General features: G+C 41.8%; 1 protein-coding gene across 7 annotated transcripts in view; it reads left to right on the forward strand.

Moving 5' to 3' along the window:
* The window catches only part of CAPS2 (calcyphosine 2), a 158932-nt gene that overhangs the window by 23619 nt on the left and 107806 nt on the right, over positions 1-27507 (forward strand). For 5 of the 7 annotated variants that reach the window (XR_011030429.1, XM_068276655.1, XM_068276654.1 and 2 more), the window contains exons 4-8: positions 4183-4228; positions 14729-14848; positions 15541-15576; positions 15659-15835; positions 22572-22694. Coding sequence is in view for 6 of the 7 variants with exons in the window: in XM_068276655.1 (XP_068132756.1) it covers positions 4183-4228; positions 14729-14848; positions 15541-15576; positions 15659-15835; positions 22572-22694 (502 nt within the window). In the remaining variant the exon portion in view is untranslated. The remainder of the gene's footprint in view (positions 1-4182; positions 4229-14728; positions 14849-15540; positions 15577-15658; positions 15836-22571; positions 22695-27507) is intronic. The other 2 variants (XM_068276657.1, XM_068276660.1) reach the window with 2 other exon arrangements.

The raw sequence follows: 27507 nt of genomic DNA on the forward strand, positions 1-27507 counted from the left end.
TGGTTTATATTTTCTCTCTACACTCCTTATAATCCCTATGTAGCTCTTATTAGCACTTCAGCAAGCTCAGAGTATAGACTGCAAGCTTTTATTTTAAAATACAGCTACTGTAACATCAGTACTGCAAGTGTATTGATTAGTTTCATTTTAAATTATTTAAGTACATTTAATGTGAAACATCACTTTGCTGAGAAAAAGGCAATCCTAGTCTTGTGGGTCATTTAACTAACCATTACCGTTTAGGAAAGTACTTAGGCTGACTTTCATGGTGCCATTCTTTCATCTCCTCTGCTGTAACATATTGTTTTCTTGCTTCAAGTAGCTAGTTTCCTGCTGCACAGTATACATATTTACAATTACACACATAGAACTGGGTGACATTTGCCAGGCAAAACAATCAGCTGCTTGCTGAGTTTAGTTATTTTTATACCATTTTACAAAGCTTCTCTTTTGTTTCATTGCCCTCACTAGCTGTAACTGTTTGAGCCAAAGACATTTATATATACCAAGAAAGCTTCGAAAAAACAGAGAACTTTTTAATTTACTGTGACCATGGTTAGTGTTTTAAATGAACACTTACAAAGTGTTAAAAGACCCCTTTAAATAGATATTTGAGGTTTAGGTAGATGCTGAAAAGATAAGCTACCTAAATGTTTTTTTTTTATTTTTTAATAAATCTATTTGCTTATAAATTTACATAGTACTGACACTGTGCAGTGATTTACAGAGACATTGAATGATTCACATGGTTTGTTTGTTTATTCCCATGTAGGAGGGTGCTCATATGATTTATGGGGTTGATGCACGAAAGTATGGCAATATTACTGCATTTTCGTGCATCAATTCCATTGTTCTTAGGCTGCTTTTACACTTGGAGGGATGTGATCTGGGCACGGAAAAATTGCAACCACACTTAAAGGAATACTATCGATACCCGAGTGTTCTAAAGTGACAGTGTGCAAATAATGTCTATGTAGTTGTGTAAACATTTTCCTACTTTTCATGTTAAATATCAGAGGCAAAAGCTGTAATTTATTGAGGGTAGGATTTAGCTATATTGGGGCAAATCAATTGCAGAAGGGGTGTCTGCTTCAATACACGGCCAAAGTTGCATATCAGACTACAGAAAGCAAATATCAAACATATCAAACTCTGAAAGCAAAAACAGTATGAAAAGCTGTGACAATTAGTTACATTTCCTCTGCTCTCTTCAGACACGTCAGTCAGAAACACAGGACACAGAAGCTGCAGCTGTTGGGAGCTTTCTCTCTGTCACACACAGAGCTACACAGAGTTAACTGATCAAGTGTGAGGGGAATTTCCCCTCTCCTCATGGCTCAGTCAGCCGTCAGTTTTGGCGTCAGTAAAGTTTGAATGTATATTGATAACAGTAAACAAAGAAGCTGCTACTAAAAAGTATACACCAGTACTTAGCAGCACTTCCCAAACAATTCCTGTGTCAATTGAAAAAAATATGTGAATCGATAGTATTCCTTTAATCACACTGCACTATTGCAGACACTTTAACATACTGTATGCTGCAGACTACGTTGACAAAGAAATTGGTGGCAATCTGTCTTCAAAAAGTTGCACCCTTCAGTCACGTTTATACTGCTGTACTGCAACTGCTTAGGAACTGTGTTGTTCAAAAGCATATAAACTGTCCATTAGGCATTGTTGATGTACGATTTAACCAGACGGTCACTTTACATTTTTTTTGTACTGCAAAATGTAGCTGAACAGTGTATCTTGCCATGTGTCAGTGCAGTATCTGATGACCTACTGTCCTCTCTGCCTTCTGGCAAAGATAAATGTTTCACTTTTTTCATTTTACATATAACAAATGCAGCATGTATTTAACCACTTTACCCTCGCCCGAATTCCTCCGTCCCTTTTTCCATTTTTTCACCCCCAGGGACGGAGAAATCCGTACTTTCCGCGCTCCCGCCGCTGCCTGCACTCCCGCTCGCTCTAGCGCGCACTCCCGCTCGTAAACACGACACCGGCCGCTCGCCCGGAGATCAATAAACGGGAAAATCCATTCCCGTTCGTTGGTCTAAGCCCCGCAATGATCCGCTGCTTCTCTGCTAAGCAGCGCGATCATTGTGAAAAAAACGTTCCCAGCCTCCTAGTACTTCCTCCAAGCCGGAAGGACGCTTGGAGGTCGCATTAAACAAAAAGTTACTGTTGCCATCTTGTGGCCAAATAGTAAAACTACACCCTAAAGAATTTTTCACATACAAATACATTACTTATACACAAAAAATTAACTTATTACCTGTAACGATCGGTGTAACACAGAGAGGATCTGATTACCGGTGATCTGCAGTATCACCGAGAATACAGAATATACCTGATTATTGATGATCTGCAGTATCACCGATAATCAGATATATCAACTAACTTCTGGTCACCTGAGAGATGAGAGTGTTTTGGTGCAACAGTAATACTTTGAGGAACACACCCGTAAGATGGGTGCTAGGTAGTGACAGATACTGCTATGGAACAGATTCCTTCTACAAGCCTGCAGCTCCCCAAGGGGAGAAGCAAGGCTGAGAGAGAGAAGGACAGAAGGTGAGTGACACCAAAGGTGAAGTGTCACTGACAGGTCGGTGAACTATCTCCAGACAGGGAAGATAGTTCTCGAGGTCGGACAGGCCAGGTTGGCAACAGACAGACAGATAAGGTACAGAGACAGGAGGCAGATGCGGATTCCAGAGACTAGCTGAGTTCAGCAACAGAGTATCAGAATGACAAAGGTACACAATCAGAGATCAGAAGAATGGTCAGGAAAGCAGAAGGTCATAACAAATAATCAACAATGCCTAGACTTGAGTGGGAACTCCAAGATTCTCACACTCCAGGAACTAGACTAGATAATACAAATATACAGATGGTACAGAATTCCTAGACTAAGGTGTGAGATCCTTGGCCATCAACACCTTTGGAAACTGGTCTAATAACACAGATACAGACAAGGTCTGAGTGCTACCACATAGTGATCGCAACGGCAGACAACCAGTGAATGACCAGCACCCAGTATATATAGCACAGCGCTCTCCAGCGCCTCCCCTAAGTGCTGGACCAATGGGAACTGGTTGAATCGTCAGCTGACCGGCTTGGTCAGCTGACTCCCTTCTGGCTGTCATAGAAGTTCTGCATCTCATCGCGCGCGCGTCCTTCTGAACCTGTGTGGACTACAGCTTCCAGCCACACCGGAACCCTGCTGCGAAATGCCTGTTGTGCTGCACGTGGAATTCGCCGCCATGCCGCCAGCGCATGCGGCGGTTCCTCCGCGTTCAGGCAAACACAAAGACGCGTGAGCACATACATCCGTGGCCACGCTGGACGCGGAATGCGCCGCCTTGCCATGATCGCATGCGGCGCTGCTTCCGCGTTTTCTCACATTACCTCCCACACTCCCCATTTTTTTTTTTTTTTGTAATTAAAAAAAAATTAAAAAAATTTACAATTAAAAAAAATACATAAATAGTTACCTTAGGGACTGAACTTTTTAAATATTTTTGTCAGGAGGGTACAACACTGTTACTTTATAAACTATGGGCTTGTAATTAGGGATGGACGCAAAACGGAAAAAAATGCACCTTTATTTCCAAATAAAATATTGGCTACAAACATTGTGATAGGGACATAATTTAAACGGTTTTATAACCGGGACAAATGGGCAAATACATTTCATGGGTTTTAATTACAGTAGCATGCATTATTTAAAAACTATAATGGCCGAAAACTGAAAAATAATGAATTTTTTCCCACATTTTTCCTATTTTCCCATTAAAACATATTTAGAATAAAATAATTCTTGGCATAATGTCCCACCTAAAGAAAGCCTAATTAGTGGCGGAAAAAACAAGATATAGTTCATTTAATTGTGATAAGTAATGATAAAGTTATAGACAAATGAATGGAAGGAGCGCTGAAAGGTGAAAATTGCTCTGGTGCTCAAGGGGTAAAACCCCTCAGTGGTGAAGTGGTTAATCACTCACCAACAAATACAGCCAAGCATTGCTGATATTAGAAAGGTCAGAGAATAATGTGTGATGTGGCTGGCACTTGACAGTGAAACACTAGTGGATATCCCTTGTACATTCCGTGTATCTCTCTTTGTTGACATCTCTTATTCTTGTTTAACCATTATACTCCATCATATTTCTGTTTCAGAGTTCCTTCTATTGACCTTGGAAAACTGGGAGATTCAGATGATGAGGTAAGAGTCCTGCAGTACTCATGAATGTTGACTGTTTTAACTAATTTATTAAGGATTTTCTTGACTTTAATTTATCTCACAATTTCAAAACAAAAGTCTTTGCAAAGCCCTACATCCACTGCTGGAAGGCATGTGAAACCATGGTCCAATAAGAGGTGAGCATTTTTACTGTTATCCGATTGGCCCAAACTTGGAGCAATCACAACAGCACTCCTAATGCATACAGGGGTCTCCTGAGAATCATAAAAAACTAGACCGAAGTGTGTAAAATTTAAGTAAATAAATTACGCTGGCATTGTAATATTTTATTATCCGCTACTTGCAAGAACACTTCAGAATTTTTCTCTAGGTTGTCCTCTGTGATCTTCTGCTTTAGTCTGACTCTCTTTTGTTGCTAGCAGTCTTCTTCTATGTTGCTTGAAAAGCCAGGTCCATTCTCTCGAAACCGTTCCACTCAAGTAACCTCCTGCCACTGACTTACCTCAATGTATAGACTATTCAGAACTTGTGGTCAGCTGATTATGTTAGCAGTGATGGGAGCTTCAAATTAACACCAAAGGATGCATATTTTTGTTTGCTGGCTTTTTACAGAGTTCGTCATATATTATAGAAATATTCTACTGCAGTTCTTTAGTGAATGCAATCAGTTGGACACAGCACACAGAGACACATGCACTAGTTCATGCATAAGGTAAATCTCACACAGTGTCACTGAATTAGGTGCACAGTGATCTGTGGCACCCACTAGAAATGTGTGCACAGAGTACTGCAGTGTTACTGAAAAAACCCCAGAGTTACATAGTTACATATAGTTACATAGTTATTTTGGTTGAAAAAAGACATACGTCCATCGAGTTCAACCAGTACAAAGCACAACTCCAGCCCGTCCCCCACATACCCCTGTTGATCCAGAGGAAGGCGAAAAACCCCCCACAAGGCATGGTCCAATTAGCCCCAAAAGGGAAAAATTCCTTCCTGACTCCAGATGGCAATCAGATAAAATCCCTGGATCAACATCATTAGGCATAACCTAGTAATTGTAGCCATGGATGTCTTTCAACGCAAGGAAAGCATCTAAGCCCCCTTTAAATGCAGGTATAGAGTTTGCCATAACGACTTCCTGTGGCAATGCATTCCACATCTTAATCACTCTTACTGTAAAGAACCCTTTCCTAAATAAATGGCTAAAACGTTTTTCCTCCATGCGCAGCTCATGTCCTCTAGTCCTTTGAGAAGGCCTAGGGACAAAAAGCTCATCCGCCAAGCTATTATATTGCCCTCTGATGTATTTATACATGTTAATTAGATCTCCTCTAAGGCGTCTTTTCTCTAGACTAAATAGACCCAGTTTATCTAACCTTTCTTGGTAAGCGAGACCTTCCATCCCACGTATCAATTTTGTAGCTCGTCTCTGCACCTGCTCTAAAACTGCAATATCTTTTTTGTAATGTGGTGCCCAGAATTGAATTCCATATTCCAGATGTGGCCTTACTAGAGAGTTAAACAGGGGCAATATTATGCTAGCATCTCGAGTTTTTATTTCCCTTTTAATGCATCCCAAAATTTTGTTCGCTTTAGCTGCAGCGGCTTGGCATTGAGTACGATTATTTAACTTGTTGTCGATGAGTACTCCTAAGTCCTTCTCCAAGTTTGATGTTCCCAACTGTATCCCATTTATTTTGTATGGTGCTAGACCATTGGTACGACCAAAATGCATGACTTTACATTTGTCAACATTGATTTTCATCTGCCATGTATGTGCCCATGTAGCCATCCTATCCAGATCCTGTTGCAATATGACACTATCTTCCTGAGAGTTGATGATTCTGCACAATTTTGTATCATCTGCAAAAATAGCAACACTACTGCATCTACTAGGTCATTAATAAATAAATTGAAGAGCACTGGACCCAGTACAGACCCCTGTGGGACCCCACTGCTAACAGTCTCCCATTTTGAGTACGATCCATTGACCACAACTGTTTGTTTTCTGTCCATTAGCCAGTTCCCTATCCATGCACACAAACTCTTCCCCAGTCCTTGCATCCTCAACTTTTGCACCAGACTTCTGTGGGGAACAGTGTCGAAGGCCTTTGCAAAGTCCAAGTATATCACATCTACAGCATTCCCAATATCCATATTAGCATTCACTACCTCATAAAAGCTGAGCATGTTAGTCAAACAGGACCTGTCTTTAGTAAACCCATGTTGATGCTGAGAAATAAGATTATTTTCTACTATGAAGTCATGTATAGTATCTCTTAGTAACCCCTCAAATAGTTTGCATACAACTGATGTTAAGCTTACAGGTCTATAATTTCCTGGATCAGATTTTTTGCCCTTCTTAAATAATGGGAAAACGTGGGCTGTACGCCAATCCACTGGGACTCTGCTAGTTGCAAGAGAGTCACAAAAGATAAGATAAAGGGGCTTAGCTATAACTGAACTTAATTCTCTTAGGACCCGAGGATGCATGTCAACCGGGCCAGGTGCCTTGTCTATTTTTAATTTATTTAGTCTTGCCTTTACTTCTTCCTGCGTTAAGTATTTAATATTACAGTTAGAAGATTGAGACTCTTCTGCCTCTGTAATTTGCAACAGTGCTGTTTCCTTTGTGAAGACAGAAGCAAAGAAAGCATTTAATAACTCTGCCTTACCTTGGTCATCCACCATTGAGTTCCCACCCTCATCCTTTAGGATTCCTATACAGTCAACCTTTCTTTTTTTTAGAGTTGATGTACTTGTAAAACTTTTTTGGGTTAGATTTGATATCCCTAGCGATTTGATTTTCAGCTTCGATCTTTGCCAGCCTAATTTCTTTTTTACAATTTTTATTGCACTCCTTATAATTGCTTAGTGCAGCCTCAGTCCCCTCCTGTTTTAGGACCTTATAGGCATTCTTTTTCCTCTTCATTTTATCCCTAACCTTTCTATTCATCCATAGAGGCCTTTTTTTATTCCTAGACATTTTGTTTCCATATGGGATATACATACTACAATATTGATTGAGAATAAGTTTAAAAGCTTGCCATTTCCCTTCAGTGTCCTTCCCTTGTAGTACATTATCCCAGTTCACCAAACTTAGTGCCTGCCTAATTTGATTGAACTTTGCTTTTCTAAAATTCATAGTTTTAGTGGTCCCGCTGCCCCGTGGCCTATCAGTCACCAGATCAAACGTTATCATGTTGTGATCACTATTTCCCAAATGTTCTTGAACCTGCACATTTGATACATTATCTGGTCTATTAGAAATGATCAGATCCAGTAACGCATTCCCCCTAGTTGGTTCCGTTACTATTTGAGTCAAGTAATTGTCCTGTAGTGCTGCCAGAAATCTGCTGCTTTTACCAGAATGGGTAGCCTCAATACCCAAGTCAATGTCTGGAAAGTTGAAGTCGCCCATAATTATGACCTCATTTTTACTTGCAGCTTTTTCAATCTGCTGTAGTAATCGCAGTTCTGCAGCTTCATTAATAAGAGGTGGTCTGTAGCATACTCCAATAAGCAATTGGCAACTTTTATTTCCACCATGAATATTTACCCAAACGGACTCCACATCTTCGCAATCTTCCTCCATCTCATCGTTGAGGACAGCTGTAAAAGAATTCTTAACAAAGAGACAAACCCCTCCACCTTATTTCCCTGTTCTATCCCTCCTAAACACATTGTATCCTTTTAAATTAGCTATCCAGTCATGGCTTTCATCCATCCATGTCTCGGTTACTCCCACAATGCCATAGCCTTTGTCATTCAGAATGAACTCTAGTTCGTCTATTTTATTTGCAAGGCTCCGAGCATTGGTTACCATGCACTTTATATTTTTACCAACACATTTACCAATTTTGTTTACACGAAATGGGCTACTTGAAGTTTTACCAACCTCCTTAATCTTTACACTGTCCCCACCCCCCTCTCCACCCCCCATAATGTTAGGCTCCCACTGTCTTTTTACCTTATCTTGTCTACATATTGAGACTTTATCCTCCCGCCTCCCCCCAGATCCTTTTGCTTTTTATCTGTCTCTCCCTCTTACAGATAAACAACCTATTTATATTAACAATGACACCCTTGCCAGTAAATGGCTTGAGTTAGCATACTTGTACAATGTAGAGAAGTAGGTATACCGCTCACTCTCGTGGACAGTGCTTGACCCTGGACAGCCGGTCCTATGACAACAGGAGAAAATGGTCCTCACAGTGTCCACATTTTAAAGCTGTAAGGTAATACCACTATTCCCAAATTGGGAATGGTGCCATTACCTGACAACTATGACTTAAGACCAGATTAGTCTGAAATATTAATAAGCTATTTGTGATTGCTGGTCATTTTACTGGATACGTCCATAATAAAGGCTTTAAACTTTGGATATTGTGCGAATCATTTTCTCTTCTACATACACTTGTGCACTTATAGATCTATTGGTACAATTCAAAAATAGTTCTCTGAAATTATTATTTTTTCTTCATTTCAGTAGTGTTAAACTTAGTGCAGTAAATTCTGATGGCAGCTATACTGCATTTCCACTGGATGGCTCTTCCTCTTTACTGTCTGTTCATTAAGTTGTACAGCTGTGTTCTTTCTCTTTAGAATTAATTAATTCAATAAGATTAGATCAAGATCAGTAATAACCTATAAGTATTTTGAAAAATTGTCGATGACTACAATATGTCCCACTATGCAAAGGAATCCATCTCTAGCATAACCAGCGTTGAAACCTTTAAGACATGTGATGCAAAATGTATGCAAACAAAACAATACTTAGCTTAAGCCTATATTTTTAAGTAACATAAGTATCTATTTTTTACTTGCAGGATAATACATTTTTTGCCTTGTAAATATTGGAAAAATCAGCTACGCATCAAAACATCCATAATTTAAATGATCCTCTATACTGTTTCATCCTTACCCACTTCATCCCGCAGGTGTTTTCACCATCAGGACAAAGGCAATTTTCCCCTGTCATCGCTCCTCTCATTCATCCGCCAATAACTTTATCACTACTCATCACACGTAAATGATCTATACCTTGTTTTTTTTTGCCACCAATAGGCTTTCTTTTGGTGGTACATTTTGCTAAGAATTATTTTATTCTAAATGCATTTTAACAGGAATAATAAGAAAAAAAATGGAAGAAAAAAATTATTATTTCTCAGTTTTCAGCCATTATAGTTTTAAAATAAAACGTTCTACCGTGGCTGGATAGTGTAATAGTGGCTGGATAGTGTAATGGTTAAGGGCTCTGCCTCTGACACAGGAGACCTGGGTTCGAATCTCGGCTCTGCCTATTCAGTAAGCCAGCACCTATTCAGTAGGAGACCTTGGGCAAGACTCCCTAACACTGCTACTGCCTATAGAGCGCATCCTAGTGGCTGCAGCTCTGGCGCTTTGAGTCCGCCAGGAGAAAAGCGCGATATAAATGTTCTGTGTTTGTTTGTTTGATAAAATCAACACATTTTATTTGCCCTGGTTATTGCAATGTTTAAAATATTTCCCTAGTACAATGTATGGCGCAAATATTTTATTTACAAATAAAGGTGCATTTTTTCAGTTTTGCGTCCATCCATTACAAGCCCATATAGGCTCAAGGTAATAAGGTGTATAGTAATATATCTTCACAACATACATATTTAAAAAGTTTAGTCCCTACGGTAACTTTTTATGTATTTTTTTAAACTTTAATTTAAAAAAAAAATTAAACGTGTGTTTTTATTTTTTTAGTTAATGGGCAGGGTGGGGAGTCGATCAGTTTTTATTTATGGGGTATTGTGTGTTTTTTTTCCATTTCTACTTTAATTTTACTTTTTGGCCACAAGGTGGCGCTAAGCACTCTCCTGGAAGATACCAGGGAGTGCAAGATCTTTTTTTTTACATTTCAGTTCATGAATCAAATACCTCCTGATTGGAGGCATTTGATTCATTTGCAGGGGATTGTTAGCCTCGGGGGCACTCTCCTTGTCTCCTACCTCTTCAGCAATCAATCCCCTGTAATAGCAGCAGGGAAGGAGCAGCCTGCACGCAGATATGCGTGTACAAGGGAAGCAAAAGCAACACTGCTGGACAGATATATTCAGCCAGATTGCCTTTGAGTGGTGATTTTTGGACAAATATATCTGTCCTGATTGGCTTAAGTGGTTAAAGGAAACCTGAAATGACTTATGAAAAAACAAAGTTAGATACTTACCTCAGTAATGTGAACCTCTGGATTGTCCAGAGGCTTTCTGGATTCTCCTAAAGTCTACATTTCCAGCATAGGGTCTTTTTTCATCTACTGACTGGACTGTGAATGAGCGCATCCAGACTGGGCATGCGTTGGTAAGGTCCATGCATGTCCTACAGGATGAAGCGATCATGATACGAGGAAAAAAACATACACAAGCAGCTTTGTTCTTTTGGGCATGTGCAGACTTTACTCGCACATGACTGTTCATCCAGGGTGAGAAGTGAGGCCAAAAGATGAAGAGGGATCCTGCGCAGGAAGGGTGGACTCAAAGATCTGGGAAGCCTCAGGATCCATCCAGAAGCTTCCCACTACTGAGGTAAGTATCTAAGTTTCTCCGCCTTGCCACTTCATGCTTGCTTTAAAACCCAAAGTACAGGTTGGTATGTTTTGGACAGTAAGATTTGTCCTTAGTCATAAATTGCCATTTACAACAACCCCTGGTACAAAATAGGGAATCACTACTCTTGGAGTATGTCCAGTCTGTTGTTTAAAGGCCGGTTCAAACTTGCTTAAAAAACATACCCGTTTGGGACATTTTTTAAGCTCTGCTTAAGCACAGGAAGCGTATCTTATGAAAAAAAAAATAGGATCTGCTTCTACTTGTTAAAAAATGCCAATCCATTCGCTGCGGAACGTGAGATGGGAAACAGAGTCCCAACTTGGCACATTTTCCCGGACTGGATGGGAAAATGTGTCCAATGAAAGCCTATGAGAAAGGCTTCTCACTAGGCTAGTTGCCGCCAGGGATGTGCTTTTGAGTAATTCCGAGTAGCAAGATACTCGGAATTGAAATGGTAATAAGGCACTGATTAAACAGGAGTGATCGCGGTTGATGGGGGTTAAATTAGCCAGAAGTCAGTAGGATAGTGTGCGCTCCATTCCGCATCATAGCCGAACTGTGAACCACATTGCATGACTCACTACCGCGCTTCCTCCTTCAAGCCGGAAAGAGGAAGCACAGTTCGGCTATGATGCAGAATGGAGCGCACACTATCCTACAGACTTCTAGGTATTTTAACCCTCCCCCATTACCCTTGTTCACACTTGTTTAATCAGCGCCTCAATACCATTTCAATTCCGAGTTGCTTGCTACTCAGAATTACTCGAAAGCCCATCCCTGGTCGCCGCATCCGCATTGCCTGCTTCTTTCACGGCCGTGATGTGTTTCCCATGTGTCCCGCCGCTCATCACCGCCACTCGGTCCCTTCTAAACAGCCTGGTGTGGGGATCTCCATTGGGCTGCAAAAGACCAGTGGGGATCTTCAGCAACTGGGAGAATTCTCATTGGTTCATGTTGAACCAATGAAAATTCTCCCTGCTGCTAGGCAGGATTGGCCTGCTGCAGCCTATGGAGATTCCCATGATTCTGCTGGCCTCCAGGCTGTTATGAAGGGACCGAACGGCGGCAGTGGGACAGGTGAGTGGTGATGCGGACATGGCGGATGTGCGGCCGCGGAACGGGCGGGTGAGAATGTTGCATGCGGATGCAAAACGGACAGAATGCATCCGCCTCATCGATGCGCTTACTGTTTCCATTCTGCATCCGCTAAATGTGAACCGCCCTTACTTTGTAGAAAAAAATCTAAGCAAAAATCAAATCACATATATGACTACAAAATATTTCATCTAACAGCTAAATATCCTTGCTTTGTAAAACATAACATTTAATTACATTGTTATAATTAATGGCACATATTTTTTTTTTAGATCAAGTAGAGGAAAACATTTGGGAATCACTAAATGTTCAGGGGAAAAATGATGGAATCAACTAGTAATTTGCATTTCTAAAACAAATGCATACAGAAGTCTAATTATGCAAGTAACTCGGCAGCTAAAAGGGTGCTTGCAGACCTTTTACAAACGTTGCACCTAGTTGATTAGTTAACTGCATGCTTCACAGAATTCAAGTTAAATAAAAGCCAGATGAAGTGCAACAAAGAAGTATATTCTCTAAACTAAGCAGAATAACATGCATAAAGTCTTACCGCATGATGAGCAGAGCAGAAAGCAATACATTACATGCAGTGCATTACGCTCTACTCATCGTGTGTTATAACTTTTAGCAGGTAGTAATTGGGGGGGAGGGGGGGGGGTTGAATCTATAATTGTTTCCTTAACACATTGAGAGATTCCATCTACATGTTCCTGTATTATTATTACAGTGTAATTTACTTTTTTTGAAATATGTTTTACATATTTCAATAAAAGTTGCTTTACTCTAGAAAATAGTTCTGTGTTATATGTGTGATTTTTTTTTTTTACTACAAAGTAAAACAACTGACTGGACATTGTCCAAAAGTAGTGCTTTCATATTTTGTGCCAGGGGTTGCAGTTAGGCTTATTGTCCTGTTTACTCTGTTTGTCAGATAGTCCTGTATAGGTCTAGTGGAATTACTCTAGACAACAGCTTAACAACTACATGTAATACAAGGAATTACTGTAATTAATATTTGCCCATTATTCTGAACAGACATCTAATCATTTTATATGAATGAAGCAGCTGATTGTGCAAAGACATGCAGTTGCTTTATTTTTTTTCATGGCTTTACTTAACCACTTCAGCCTTCAGTCGTTTTCACTTTATGCATCCGATCAATTTTCACCTCCCATTCATTAGCCTATAACTTTATCACTACTTATCACAATGAACTGATCTATATCTTGTTTTTTCCGCCACCAATTAGGCTTTCTTTGGGGGGTACATTTTGCTAAGAGCCACTTTACTGTAAATGCATTTTGACAGGAAGAATAAGAAAAAAACGGAAAAAATTCATTATTTCTCAGTTTTCAGCCATTATAGTTTTAAAATAATACATGCCTCCATAATTAAAACTCACGTATTGTATTTGCCCATATGTCCTGGTTATTACACCGTTAAAATTATGTCCCTATCACAATGTATGGCGACAATATTTTATTTGGAAATAAAGGTGCATTTTTTCCGTTTTGCATCTATCACTATTTACAAGTTTAAAATAAAAAAAATTTAGAAATATTTCATCTTTACATTGATATTTAAAAAGTTTAGACCCTTAGGTAAATATTTACATGTTTTTTTTTTATTGTAATGTTTTTTTTTTTGTATTAAACATTTTATTTGTGTATTTTTGGGAGGGTGGGCTGTAAACCACAGTTTTATAATGTAAATGTGTCTTGAGTTTTATTTTTTTCACTTTTAGTTGTAGTTTGTTTACATGACGTCACTCTAAGCGTAACATACGCATAGAGCGACGCATGGGGGACGTTACAGACAGAAAAAGCGAAGCTTCCGAGAGAAACTGTCGCTTTTTTTAGCGGGGGAGAGGAATCTGTGATCGGGCACCATAGCCCGATTCACTGATTGCCAGGCTAACGAACCGCGGCCGGAAGCACGCGTGCACGCGCGCGATCGGCCGCGGGAGCGCGTGGACGCGCACATGGCCTCCTGGGCGTAGCTAGTACGTCCAGGAGGGCAAAGTAGTTAAAGGGGAACTTCAGCCTAAACAAACATACTGTCATTAAGTTGCATTAGTTATGTTAATTAAAATAGATAGGTAATATAATCTCTTTCCCACCCTGTTTTAAAAGAATCTTTCAACCAGAGAATGCAAAGATGACTGGCCTCTGACGAAGCGGGGTGACCTGCGAAACGGCTGTCAGGCCGTCTTTTTGTATCTTCCTTTATTAACCTTACTGTACCTGTTGGATTAAAAATTCTACCGAAGCAGCAGATTGGTGCCGGATTTACTTTTCTTCTTCTACCCTGTTTTAAAAGAACAGGCAAATGTTTGTAATTTCATGGGGGCAGCCATCTTTTTCATAAGGGGAGCCACCTTTTTGGTTCAAAAGGAGGTGACAGGGAGCATGAAAACAGTTCCAACTGTCCTGTGTCCTGATCACCCCTCCCAGCTGCTCGTTCTAGGCTTCAGATCTCAAATTCAATATTTGACAAAAAAAAAACAATTTGCACCAAAACAGCAGAACGAGAACAACAACATCAGAAATCCCATCGTGCTTTGCACAGCATCAGGGGGAAAATGCCCGGGCAGTTTTATTTTGTGCAGCTAAAAATTAGGCTTGGGGAAGAAAAACAAAGTTCTGATGCTGTGAAACTATTATAGAAACACCAAGGTTTTTCAGTGCTGCTGAGTAGATTTTTAGTCTGGAGGTTCACTTTAAGCCTTAAAGAGGAACACTAGCCAAGGATTGAACTTCATCTCAATCAGTAGCTGATACTCCTTTTCCCCCAAGAAATATTATTATATACAGTATTTATTTATTTTCATTCTTTTTTACTTTAGGATACATACATACCACTGAATAAAGAGTACCCAAGGTTTGGTCCTCCAGATTCATCTTCCACTGTTAGTTGGGGCACACCCCTTCCTACTCCACATCCTCAGCCACACCAAAAACAGCAGGTAATTGTAATAAAAAAGTAAGGTGGTTGTAGTTGTAGCATGATCCAAAGGAGTGGGCAGGTACAGATACATGCAGACTATGAAACCTGAAAGGTGCCTGTCCTCCCACCCACCTTACCTGCCAGTCCTGCAGGCACTGGTATTCTCCAGACACCTATGATGCTTCAAGTGCCTGTTGTGCAGCAGAGCAACTTCTCTCCTTTCTCTCTCTCACTGGTATTTTCAGACCACCGCTGGCTCCCTAACTCAGAGTACTAAACAGCAGAGCATGCAAGCAGAAGTCAGAATATTTACTGCTCCTGGTTCCACTGCTGGGTCTTCACTTTTCTCTACCTGTCCACAAGTCACAACGATGTATTTTATGTGCCCTCTGCTGCTGAAGTCTTTCAAGCCTTACTATGTGTCCTACTTCCCATTGCTGATAGAAAGCTCCATATTGATAATAAAAAGCAGAAAACAGAGCAAGGCTGGAAGACTTCAGCAACAGACTTCTGCTGTTGTCAGTATGCTGTGGATGACACCATGGTTGTCTTGGACTATGTGCAGCAGATAAATCTCTAACAATAAGTATTGCAAGAAAGGAATCCGTACCTTCTTAAAATGTAGTCAGTTTTAACAGCTGTCTTATTTCCATTGTTGCTTTCCATTCAAAATGCTTTCACTTTCTAACTACCTTTCTCTATTATTTATAGCCGATTGTTACTAAACAAGTCCCAGCCAAAGCTGAGGTAAGGGAAGCACACAATGGTTTACAGTTATGCGAATATAGTATGTAATAATATGCAAGTCTGCACTAATATGTCTTTTCAGCAGCTGTCTGTAGCACACCTGAGAACAGTTCCAGAGAACTTGCCGTCACCATCAGACAGATTCCGTTTGAAGTACAAGCAGTATGAAGAAGAAATGAAGAACAGCTATAAGCAGTACACCATGAGAGAGAGGATCAAAGATACACAGCGCTCTGCCAGACAGGAGAAAACACAAGAGGTGATTACATACACTTGTCATCTTCATCATTTTGAAAGCTAAATGACTGCCACAATGCTGTTTTAATTAATGTATGATATATAAAAAAGTATAGAGGAGCAGCCAGTATTGGGTATAGAAAGACTATTAGAGGGACTATTTATTGTTGCACACATGGACACATGACAGCCCCGCCCCCTCCAATGGGCCTAATAATATCCAGGTCCAAGAGGCACAAAGCACTGGATTGACATACTGTGGACCCGAATATTTTGTGATAGCAGGGATTCCTTGGTTTGTTAATTGTATTGGGGAGGGGTCGTGTCAATAAGTAGTCTTTTTAAACCCAATACTCTCTGCTCCTCTATACTTTTTTTATATTCTGTAATTATATGGAGTTAGAGCGCCATTAATTTATTTCTCTTGACTGCTCTCCTGCTTTTTTTCCTTTTTTTCTGATTAATTACTCATAACTCTTTATTTTGACAGTATTTCTTTTGTATGACACACTCATGAGTCATGCTACCTCTTTCCAGAAATGTTATACTCACTCGAGTTTATCCAAATTATTTCAGTGAACCTCATTTGACTTTATCTTTGGTTTATAATGTCAGCCAAGGCAAATACATTGATTTTGCATATGACTGGAAAGTTGCATCTCCACAGTGTACCATATGGACGCTGTCTTTAGGTCAATAAGGTAGCAAAATACATTACTCAGATTTCTCTTACAGCAGTACAAACGTTATCAGGTAATGTAACAATCATTTCCCTACAGAAGGACTTTGTAATTAAATATAGGCATATGTGCACACCAGTACTATGTAATCTGTAGTGTAAGTACTGGTAAAGCAGCAGGGGGAGATGGCAGTGCTTCACAAGACAAGCTGCATCTGAATGACTAACAGCATAGGTGTGCAGAACCAAATTAAAGGCAGAATACACATCTTGCCTTCAAAACAGATGCACCAAATTAGCATTAATTATGGATGTTAGCTTCCAAAAACAGTTTGCATACAGAGTGTTCCATACTGGACCCTTCCACCGCAATGAGGTTATCTTTCTGGGAAGGACCCTTACCTCTAACTAATTACCAGACAAGCATACCCAGGAGTGGCTGGCCATAAATGGTTTACACATTTTTTAGACAACAGGGAAGAATTGGCAGTGCATCTGAAATGACTACCAACAGAGGCATGCAGGACCCCCTAGAGGCAAATACACACCTTGTATTCGAAGCAGATGATAAACGATGCACCAGAGCCATAATCTCTGAATAGAAACAGAATGCAAACATGAAATATCAAATGTTATAATTAGGCTCTGCACACCTATGCTGTTAGTCATTCAGATGCAGCTTGTCTTGGGGATGCAAACTGCAGGGAGAGGGAGACATGGCAGCGCTTCCCAAGCATCTGTTTTGAATACAAGGTGTGTATTTGCCTCTAGGTGGCTCTGCACGCCTCTGTTGGTAGTAATTTCAGATGCGGCCTGGTTTTAGGATGGGCTACCAAGTCTCCCGTTGTCTAAATACATGTAAAGCCTTACATACAGTGGTTTGCAAAAGTATTCGGCCCCCTTGAAGTTTTACACATTTTGTCTTATTACTGCCACAAATCAATTTTATTGGAATTCCACGTGAAAGACCAATACAAAGTGGTGTACACGTGAGAAGTGGAACGAAAATCATACATGATTCCAAACATTTAAAAAAAAAATAACTGCAAAGTGGGGTGTGCGTAATTATTCGGCCCCCTGAGTCATTACTTTGTAGAACCACCTTTTGCTGCAATTACAGCTGCCAGTCTTTTAGGGTATGTCTCTACCAGCTTTGCACATCTAGAGACTGAAATCCTTGCCCATTCTTCTTTGCAAAACAGCTCCAGCTCAGTCAGATTAGATGAACAGCTTTTGTGAACAGCAGTTTTCAGATCTTGCCACAGATTCTCGATTGGATTTAGATCTGGACTTTGACTGGGCCATAGTAACACATGGATATGTTTTGTTTTAAACCATTCCATTGTTGCCCTGGCTTTATGTTTAGGGTCATTGTCCCGCTGGAAAGTGACCCTCCGCCCCAGTCTCAAGCTTTTTCAGACTCCAAGAGGTTTTCTTCCAAGATTGTATTTGCTTTATTTGGCTCCATCCATCTTCCCATCAACTCTGACCAGCTTCCCTGTCCCTGCTGAAGAGATGCACCCCCAGAGCATGATGCTGCCACCACCATATTTGACAGTGGGGATGGTGTGTTCAGAGTGATGTGCAGAGTTAGTTTTCCGCCACACATAGCATTTTACATTTTGGCCAAAAAGATCCTTTTTGGTCTCATCTGACCAGAGCACCTTCTTCCACATGTTTGCTGTGTCCCCCACATGGTTTGTGGCAAACTGCAAAAGGGACTTCTTATGCTTTTCTGCTAACAATGGCTTTCTTCTTGCCACTCTTCCATAAAGGACAACTTTGTGCAGTGCACGACTAATAGTTATCCTATGGACAGATTCCCCCACCTGAGCTGTAGATCTTTGCAGCTCGTCCAGAGTCACCGTGGGCCTCTTGACTGCATTTCTGATCAGCGCTCTCCTTGTTCGGCCTGTGAGTTTAGGTGGAGGGCCTTGTCTTCGTAGGTTTACAGTTGTGCCATGCTCCTTCCATTTCTGAATGATTGCTTGAACAGTGCTCCGTGGGATGCTCAAGGCTTTGGAAATCTTTTTGTAGTCTAAGCCTGCTTTAAATTTCTCAATAACTTTATCCCTGACCTGTCTTGTGTGTTCTTTGGACTTCATGGTGTTTTTGCTACCAATATTCTCCTAGACAACCTCTGAGGCCGTCACAGAGCAGCTGTATTTGTACTGACATTAGATTACACACAGGTGCACTCTATTTAGTCATTAGCACTCATCAGGCAATGTCTATGGGCAACTGACTGCACTCAGACCAAAGGGGGCTGAATAATTACGCACACCCCACTTTGCAGTTATTTATATGTAAAAAATGTTTGGAATCATGTATGATTTTCCTTCCACTTCTCACGTGTACACCACTTTGTATTGGTCTTTCATGTGGAATTCCAATAAAATTGATTCATGTTTGTGGCAATAATATGACAAAATGTGGAAAACTTCAAGGGGGCTGAATACTTTTGCAAACCACTGTATTTATGAACTAGGGTTATGTACTGGGCCCTTTTCATCTTTCACTCACAGCACTGGACTGTAGGATACATCACAGAGGATAAAAAGGGCTGAATACTCCATTGTGTGAAAACACAAAGCAGTTTTTGGTACAGTGGTTAATGTCGTACCTACACTGTAATCATAAATAAGGAAACATCCATCTTCCTTGGATATTTCTATTTATAAATATATGGTTACTAAAATTGTTGTTAAAGTTGCAATATTGCTGATATTTCACAATATGAATCAGGTTGTAGAATATTGGTAAATCTACCGATATTCTACTACCACAATTAAATTGTTATTTATTTGTGCCTAAATTAGCGCTCAACTTTTTTAAAGGTATGCCGTGGCTGTCCTAATGACAGGGTACATGAGGATGTACTCACACCAATTATTCACAATCTATGGGCTCTAGGAAAGCCACTGGATCCAAGCAGTGCATTGCCATCCTAGCATCTTATAGTGGACATGAACTCCTAGCAGGGTAGGAAATTGCACACCCTGCACCCACAGAAACAATGCAACCAGCCTGAAGTAGTCAGCACTAACCGTTATGTGTTTCTTTTAATTTCATGCTTTGTCAAACTTTTGCTCAGGGGAGAGGAATTTCCCATTGGTGACTTTATTTTCTGGCTTCCATTGAACATATGCTAATTTCTGTTTTGCTGGTCATCTGTCTTTCCAATCACAATAGGTATGCAGATGAAGTGCTCTGACACTGCTGGCTGCATGCTTGTTTCACTTGTGTCACTCAGAAATCAGTGAAGTCAATAAACTAGCCTGGCAGGTGGCATTTTTAAAAATGAGATTGTAATGTCAGTATCCATATACCTCTTCTGTAATAATCTGTATATTCTAAAAGTGGCCAGCAGAGGTCTCATCACAGTCTGCTTTGTGAATTTAACATACTTATTGTTTATGTACTGTATGTTTGTCTATAGAATGTAAAACATTGTATGTGACTATTTTATTATTATTATTTAGTATTTATATAGCACTGTCATCTTCCGCAGCGCTGTACAGAGTATATTGTCTTTTCACTAACTTTCCCTCAGAGGAGCTCACAATCTAATCCCTACTGTAGTCCTATGTCTATGTATGTATCGTGTAGTCAGTGTATGTATTGTAGTCTAGGGACAATTTTAAGGGGATGCCAATTAACTTATTTGTATGTTTTTGGGATGTGAGAGGAAACTAAAAGTGCCCAGAGGAAACCCACGCAGACACGGGGAGAGCATACAAACTCCTTGCAGATGTTGACCAGGCTGGGATTCGAACTGGGTACCCAGCACTGCAAAGCGAGAGCACTGTGGCCACCGCACTGCCCAGAGGCGTAGTGGTTAGCTGAGAGGAAAGTACTGTCCCTTAAAGAGAACCTTGTTATGGGAAGTGGAAGAGGTTGCTTTAACTATACAGTAGTTTGTTCTTTAGATGGGAACTGGAAGATGTTAAAATGATGTCATCAGTGCAAAGATGCAATAACTGTTATTATTTAGGGGGTATTTTTATGTATCACTTCCTGCAGTTCTTCTTTATTAGTGATGGTCATGTGATAGATATGTTAGCCTCTGATTTGCTAGTCATCATGATCATGTGCTAAACCAGGATGTGATCACAGCAAATCAGAAGTCTGCAAGTCTATCAGCTGATAAAACAAATCACATGCTTCTCCACGACTTCTCCTAGATATGACCATCAGGGCCATATCACTCTAAATTGGCAGCAGCGGGCGTGCCACACCGCCAAAAACAGGCCTTCAGGGAATACCCCGTTACTATGTGGTATTCCCTGTTGGCATCCAGCCAAGCCGAAAGTGACACTCACTTCCTGCTGGCCAACTGATGACGTTCGTGGAAGCATGTTGCAAAAAATACTCTTCCGCGCATGTGCAATGCATAAAACCTGCAGCGGCTATTCACACTGACACGCGTCACCATAGACTTACATGACTTCTGGGCCAATGCAAATCGATGCATTTACGCATGGTAACGTAGTTTTGGAAGCGCGTCAGATTGAGGACTTCCAGCGCACCGCACCGTGATGCAGGTAATGTGATTTTCTCCATAGACTTAAATTGCCCTGCAGTAGCAATGTGGCAATTTGTCGCACCGCCACAGTGTGAAAGGGCCCTCACTGTTCTTTTTGTGTATAGGGAATATAAATATGCAAGGAAAACCACTTTGCCTGACTGAAAAAGGTAAAAAAGATAACAATTAAAAGGAGGATTCCACAGGACACCATTAATCTTCACCTCACTGAAGACTTTCACAATCTCTTAAGCTAGATCTACCAGGCACGATGTTACTTATCAATCGAGCCGCTGATGCGGCTTGATTGTTAAGATCCAACAGGTCCGATCTCGCCGCCGCTCGATTCCCCGCCAGCGGACAATAGTGGGGAATCGAGCGGAAGATAAGCGGCGGGGACGGGCGGGTATCGAATCCGACGCACGCGCGGACGTGCGGGGACGCGGAGGGTGCGCGCGGGGATGCGGAAGAGGCGATACAGCGGCTAATCGAGCCGCCGGATCGCTCCGTGTAGATCTAGCTTAAAATCCTGAAATCCCAAGGTTGATATATCATGTGAGCGCTTGGCAAGTTGCCCAGCTTGTCTGGCTCCTTCTTTAATGCTAGGTACACACAATGCAATTTTCTGATGGATTTACTGTCAGATCGATTATTTCCAACATGTGCGATCTGATTTCCGACTGATTTCCGTTCACTTCTGTGAAAAATTGATCAGAAATTGGTTAGAAAATCAATCGGAAATCAGATTGGACTTGTTGCAAATAATCAATCTGACAATAAATCTGTGATAAAATTGTATTGTGTGTACCTAGCATAAGATATTGGTATGAATGCCATTGATACAATGCCATAGACAGCTTTGAGTAGTATTTTATATGTATGTCACAGGAATTGTGGTGGCTAAATGAGTGGGATTGTATGACATGCATATATGTTACAATACAACACAAGAATATCGTAACTGAAGATATCATGAAAAGCCATCAGTATGGTGAGTACATCCATACTCACCTTCACTAATGCCATCCTATGGCTGTGGGTGGAACACTTGTCACTGACAAAGTCTGTGAAAAGAATAGCACTGTAAATACATGTACTGTAATTATCACATAACTATGAAGTTGGCATGATTTTACCTATTCTAAAACATTTTCCACTGACAGAATTTCAGCCTGTCATTCCAGAAAACAAAGATCTAAAATAGATTCACCCAGCATGAAAAAGATTGCTTATTTTCATCACCAATCTGTCATCTACACCCACAAGTTAACTTTGTGTGACAGATCTGTGGTAGTGGTATTTGTAGTAGTGCTGTACAGCTATAGCAAGATCTGAGATCCTTGCTACTTGGTAAGATTTTATCCTAGCAGAATTTTTGTTTCTTAGCCGTATAGTCGAAGGTCCTTGCCAGATGCTGCTTGTGATATAGTGTCTTTAGCCTCTGGACAATGGGGATAGCTACAGCCATGACTGTATTTCTATAAAAAATTTTAACAGTATGCAATTCCCCAGCAAATTGATTTGCATGCTCAACATCTTCTCTACTGTCAACAGGATGGACTGCCTGAGGAAGGAGGTTTTTCTGTCATAACTCCGATGGATGATAAAGTTTACCTTCAGCATTGCTACACTAGCAAACCCTACTCAGCACAGCATAGCCTCAGGAAGCTGGAAGCTGTAAGTTGTTGAAGAAGAATGTGCACTGTTAGAATCCACTTGGGGAGCTTTATACGACACAAACACATCTGGCTTCATATACATAGTCGTGCTTGCTAGAGGAAGATGTTTATCCAAGCTAACCCAGAAATAAATAAAAAAGAACACATTTCAAATGCAAAATTCAGAAGCAAATAACTTAAAATGAACTTTTCACTTATTTTACCAACAAAGAGGTTTGCACTATACCGAGTAGACTATATATTCTTATTTTGTCTTTCATTTCTGACAATGACTAAACAATCAGCTTCTGCTTTCTGAGGTTGATGTTCTGCCGTTTCCACACTCTCCAAATGGATTATATTGTTTACATTAAGTGTGATTAGAAATGATAAATGATGCAATGTGATTGGTTTCTCCAAAGTATTTGCACACTAATTTTCCTTAAAATGTTGTTGGATAATACTTTCGTCTGGCGAGTGGAGAAAATTGGAGAAAAGGAAAGAACGTACAGTAGGTGATCTAGAAACCTTACCTAACCTTCATTTTCTGTAATGCAGGGTACACACCATGCAAATTCCACTTCAGATCCTATTTGAGTGAATTGATCAGAACGATATTCTGATCTGACACTAAGCGGCTATCGAAGAAAGCTAGCATACACAATACACATGTAGGGTTGCAACTATATGAAAATCTGTAACGATTGGTGTCAGCAAAACTTTTTCTGATTATTGGTGATCTGCAGTATCACCAATAATACAGATGCTATACCTGATTATGTGGTGATCTGCAGAATCACCAATAATGCTAGTATAGCCAGACACAGGACAACTAATGTGAGATAGTGTTTGGTGCAACAGTAAGGAGGAAGAGGAGATCTCCCGAGGAGCGGGTGACTCAGACAGTACTGCAGCCAATGATCACCTGAGGAGCAGGTGATTCAGACTGTACTGCAGTCAATGATCACCTGAGGAGCAGGTGATTCAGACTGTACTTCAGTAAGTGGACGCCTGAGGAGCAGGGACCACTGACTGAGCTACAAAGGATGATCACCTGAGGAGCAGGTGAATAAGACTATACTGCAGCCCGTGGACACCTGAGGAGCAGGTGTTACAGACAGTGCTGCAAGGATGATCACCTGAGGAGCAGGCGATTAAGACTGTACTGCAGTCAGTGGACACCTGAGGAGCAGGTGTTACAGACAATGCTAAAGCTAAGCTTCACCTGAGGAGCAGGCGATTACGACTATACTGCAGCTAGTGGACACCTGAGGAGCAGGTGTTACAGACAGTGCTGCAGCTGAGCTTCACCTGTGTGAGATCCCTCACCAGTGGCTAGGCCCACTGGTGAGGACAGGAAGGTCAGACAAGCCGAGTAGGCAACGTACGGACAGATAAAGTACAAAGACAGAAGGCTGATTCAGTGTCACGTTCAGGCAGAGTCGGCAACAGGAATCAGATGAGCAGAGGTACAGAATCAACAAGCAGGAGAATAGTCAAAGGAAGCAGAAGGCCATAACAGATAATACAATGCAATTAGTACTTTAAGCTATCAACAGAATCTGGCTAAGTGTGGATCCCCAACTCCAGCTGGTTCTAGCACACTTTGGGATCTGACTAGGGTCTGAGCGCTAACACGTTAGCATTCGCAACAGCAGACACGGAGCAACTGACAGACTAGTACTATATATACAGAGATGCTCCGCAGCGCCGCCCCCATCACTCAGCCAATCCAAAGTACCGTTGGAGTCAGCTGACTTGGCAGATCAGCTGACTCCCCTTCTATTAACATAAAGGTCCTGGCGCGCGCGCAGCCCTCAACCTATGTGCAATAGAAGGACCAGGCAGAGCACCAGCATGTAATTGCGTGGCAGAGGCCGCCGGCTGATACGCGGAGATAGCCGCCATGCCGCTTGCCTCTGCGGCGGTATCTCCGCTATCTATTACAAAATCCGTCTAAAAAAATACCACGTCTAAAAAAATACCATGGTATGATGTCAAGGTATTATACAGTTATTTGGTACTGGCCCTCCCCATTACATTAAATAATGTTCCCCCACCAGTATGGTAGCCAGATGTGCCGTACTCCGTCGGCATACATATACTTAAGCCGCCGGGAGATTTGGGCGCATAGTAAAGCTGTAAAAATGGCCCATACTCACGGGCAACTTTTTGGGCCTGTCGCCAGCACACGTGAGCGTGTGGGCGACAGGCCAGCGACAGCTCCTCGCCAGGTCCCTCCGCGTACACACGCGGAAGAGGGACCAGCGGCGCGACGGAAGCTGTCGCCGACGTTCCTCCTCCCCCCGCCGGAAGCTCCGTATTCCTCAATGGAGGTTGCTGTCGCTAGTCCGTGTACTCACGCGGACTAGCGACAGTTGCGGCGGAGTTGCGGCGGCAACTGTCGCCAGGCGATTGAGCAGTTCAATCGCCTGGCGACATCAGCGATGAGCGACAGTTCGGGGTGCGCGCCCGTGCAACGGCGCATACTCACGGGCGACCTGTCGCCGCAACACGCGCGCGCCGCGTGTTGCGGCGACAATTGTAGCCCGTGAGTATGGGCCATAAGGCTCACCCTGCTCCTGCAAAAGTCCTGGCGGCATTAAATACTATTGTCCCTCCAGGTCGTCATGGATAGTGGTGACAGATGTAATTCTTCTGCCAGCAATAGCTTACTGTGTTTTTATAGCAATTTGTACTCTGTCTTTTGACACTGAAATTACTCACTGAGCACCGCTATAGCCGTAATTCCTATTATAGCCTATGGCGGCACAGGCTGTGCCCAAATCTCTGGTGCTGTTTTTACAGAGCTCCACTCCCACCCCCCACCCCCCTGTATGGTAGCCAGGTATAGGTGCCTCCAGTATAGCTAGTTAGGTATAGCTGCCTCCAGTATAGTAGCTGCATCTATTACTAGTAGCCAGTAATAGGTGCAGCCAGTAATAGGTGGCCGTAGAATAGGTAGCCAGGGATAGGTGTAGCCAGTAATAGGTGACTGCAGTATAGATAGTCAGGCATGGGTGTAGCCAGTATTAGGTGGTCGCAGTATAGGTAGCCAGGGATGGGTGTAGCCAGTAATAGGTGGCCGCAGTATTGGTAGCCAGGGATAGGTATGGCCAGTGATAGGTGGCCGCAGTATTGGTAGCCAGGGATGGGTGTAGCCAGTAATAGTTGGCCACAGTATAGGTAGCCAGGGATGGGTGTAGCCAGTAAAAGGTGGCCTCAGTATAGGTAGCCAGGGATAGCTATAACCAGTAATAGGTAGCCGCAGTATTGGTACCCAGAGATAGGTGTAGCCTGTAATAGGTGGGCGCAGTATAGGTAGCCAGGGATAGCTATAACCAGTAATAGGTGGCCGCAGTATTGGTAGCCAGGGATAGGTGTAGCCTGTAATAGGTGGCCGCAGTATAGGTAGCCAGGGATAGGTGTAGCCAGTAATAGGTGGCCACAGTATAGGTAGCCAGGATTGGTGCCCGTAGTATAGAGAACCAGGTGGGGGAGGGGGATGCAGTGGTGGGGTAAACATACTCACTTGCCGGGGTCCTGCACGTGTGTACTTTATTCTTCCTGTTCTTCCGTTCCCTCTCCTTGTACCAGCGCCCAAGGGGCGCTATTACAGGGAGATGGAACACAAGAGCAGGAAGGAGGAAGAAGTAGTACATGCGCGCAGTAGCCCGGTCGAAGTGAGAATTTGTTTCACCCCGCTCCATCTCCCCACCACCCGCGTAAACCGGTAAAATGCAATTGTGCATGGTATGATTACCATGCACAATCAAACCGCAGAATACCACCATACCGCGGCAACCCTATACACATGTATGAGATTTTCTCAAATTCCGATCACATGATGACGGAAATTAATTGAAGGGACATATACATGGAAGATTGTCAGTATTTTGATCAATATTTTCCAGCATGTCCAATCTGCTTTCGATTGAGAAAGAGATTTTTTTTTAGCTGATTAGTGATTGGTCACTGGCAATCAGTAGGGTGTCATTTTTTTGCCCGATCCAATCATTTTTTTTGAACAGAAATAGGATCTGAAGTAGAAATTGCATGCTGTGTTACCAGCTGAATACATCTTCTGTCAGGGAGCAAACGTTTGCCACCATCACCTGAGTCATATAAAACCACACAAGGATTCCTAAAAGCTTGGTGAAAATGGGGTGGGGTTGTAGTAATTTGCCCACATCCATAGTGAGGAATCTGGGTGGTCCTGGATTAAATACAAACATGTCTCAGGACAGTTGTGTGAATACAGCTGCAATGTTATGACCACTGTTTCACTTCATCTTTTAGTAATCTTTGCTGTGGTCTAATGTGACCCAAGTGAGGATTGTAAACCTACACCAGCTAATACATAATCATTTGTTAATCTCAGTTTTGCTCAATCAGTTAGGGTCACCACTGTTGTTGCTTTACCTTTAAGCTTTCATTATGTCACTGACACTTCAATTCCAAAGATTCAGAAAGAAAGAAGGATATTTAAAGTGGCCTGATAGGCCTGAGAAACAATTATACATAGAGAGTAATGCCTTGTACACACTTGATCCCTCGGGCAACATTGCAGGGCTGAGGCTGTGAAAACATGTCACTATCCTCCAGTCTAGTAATGTTATATCGTGGATAAGGTCCTGGGAGATCCCCCCTGATCCAGTAGGGATCTCTTGGCCTATAAGAGAGGGAAGACCAGGAGCCTAATGGTGCAGCACCGTCAGATGCTGGTGGTCGTAACACTCACATGATTGGGCTGCAGTCCCGCTACCATCTTATAAGCATGTGGAAGTAAACCGTTCCCGCTCGGTATCCCGGATCCTTCTGGAACTCCTCCT

This window comes from Hyperolius riggenbachi, chromosome 3, assembly GCF_040937935.1.
Source record: "Hyperolius riggenbachi isolate aHypRig1 chromosome 3, aHypRig1.pri, whole genome shotgun sequence".
Lineage (NCBI taxonomy): Eukaryota > Metazoa > Chordata > Amphibia > Anura > Hyperoliidae > Hyperolius > Hyperolius riggenbachi.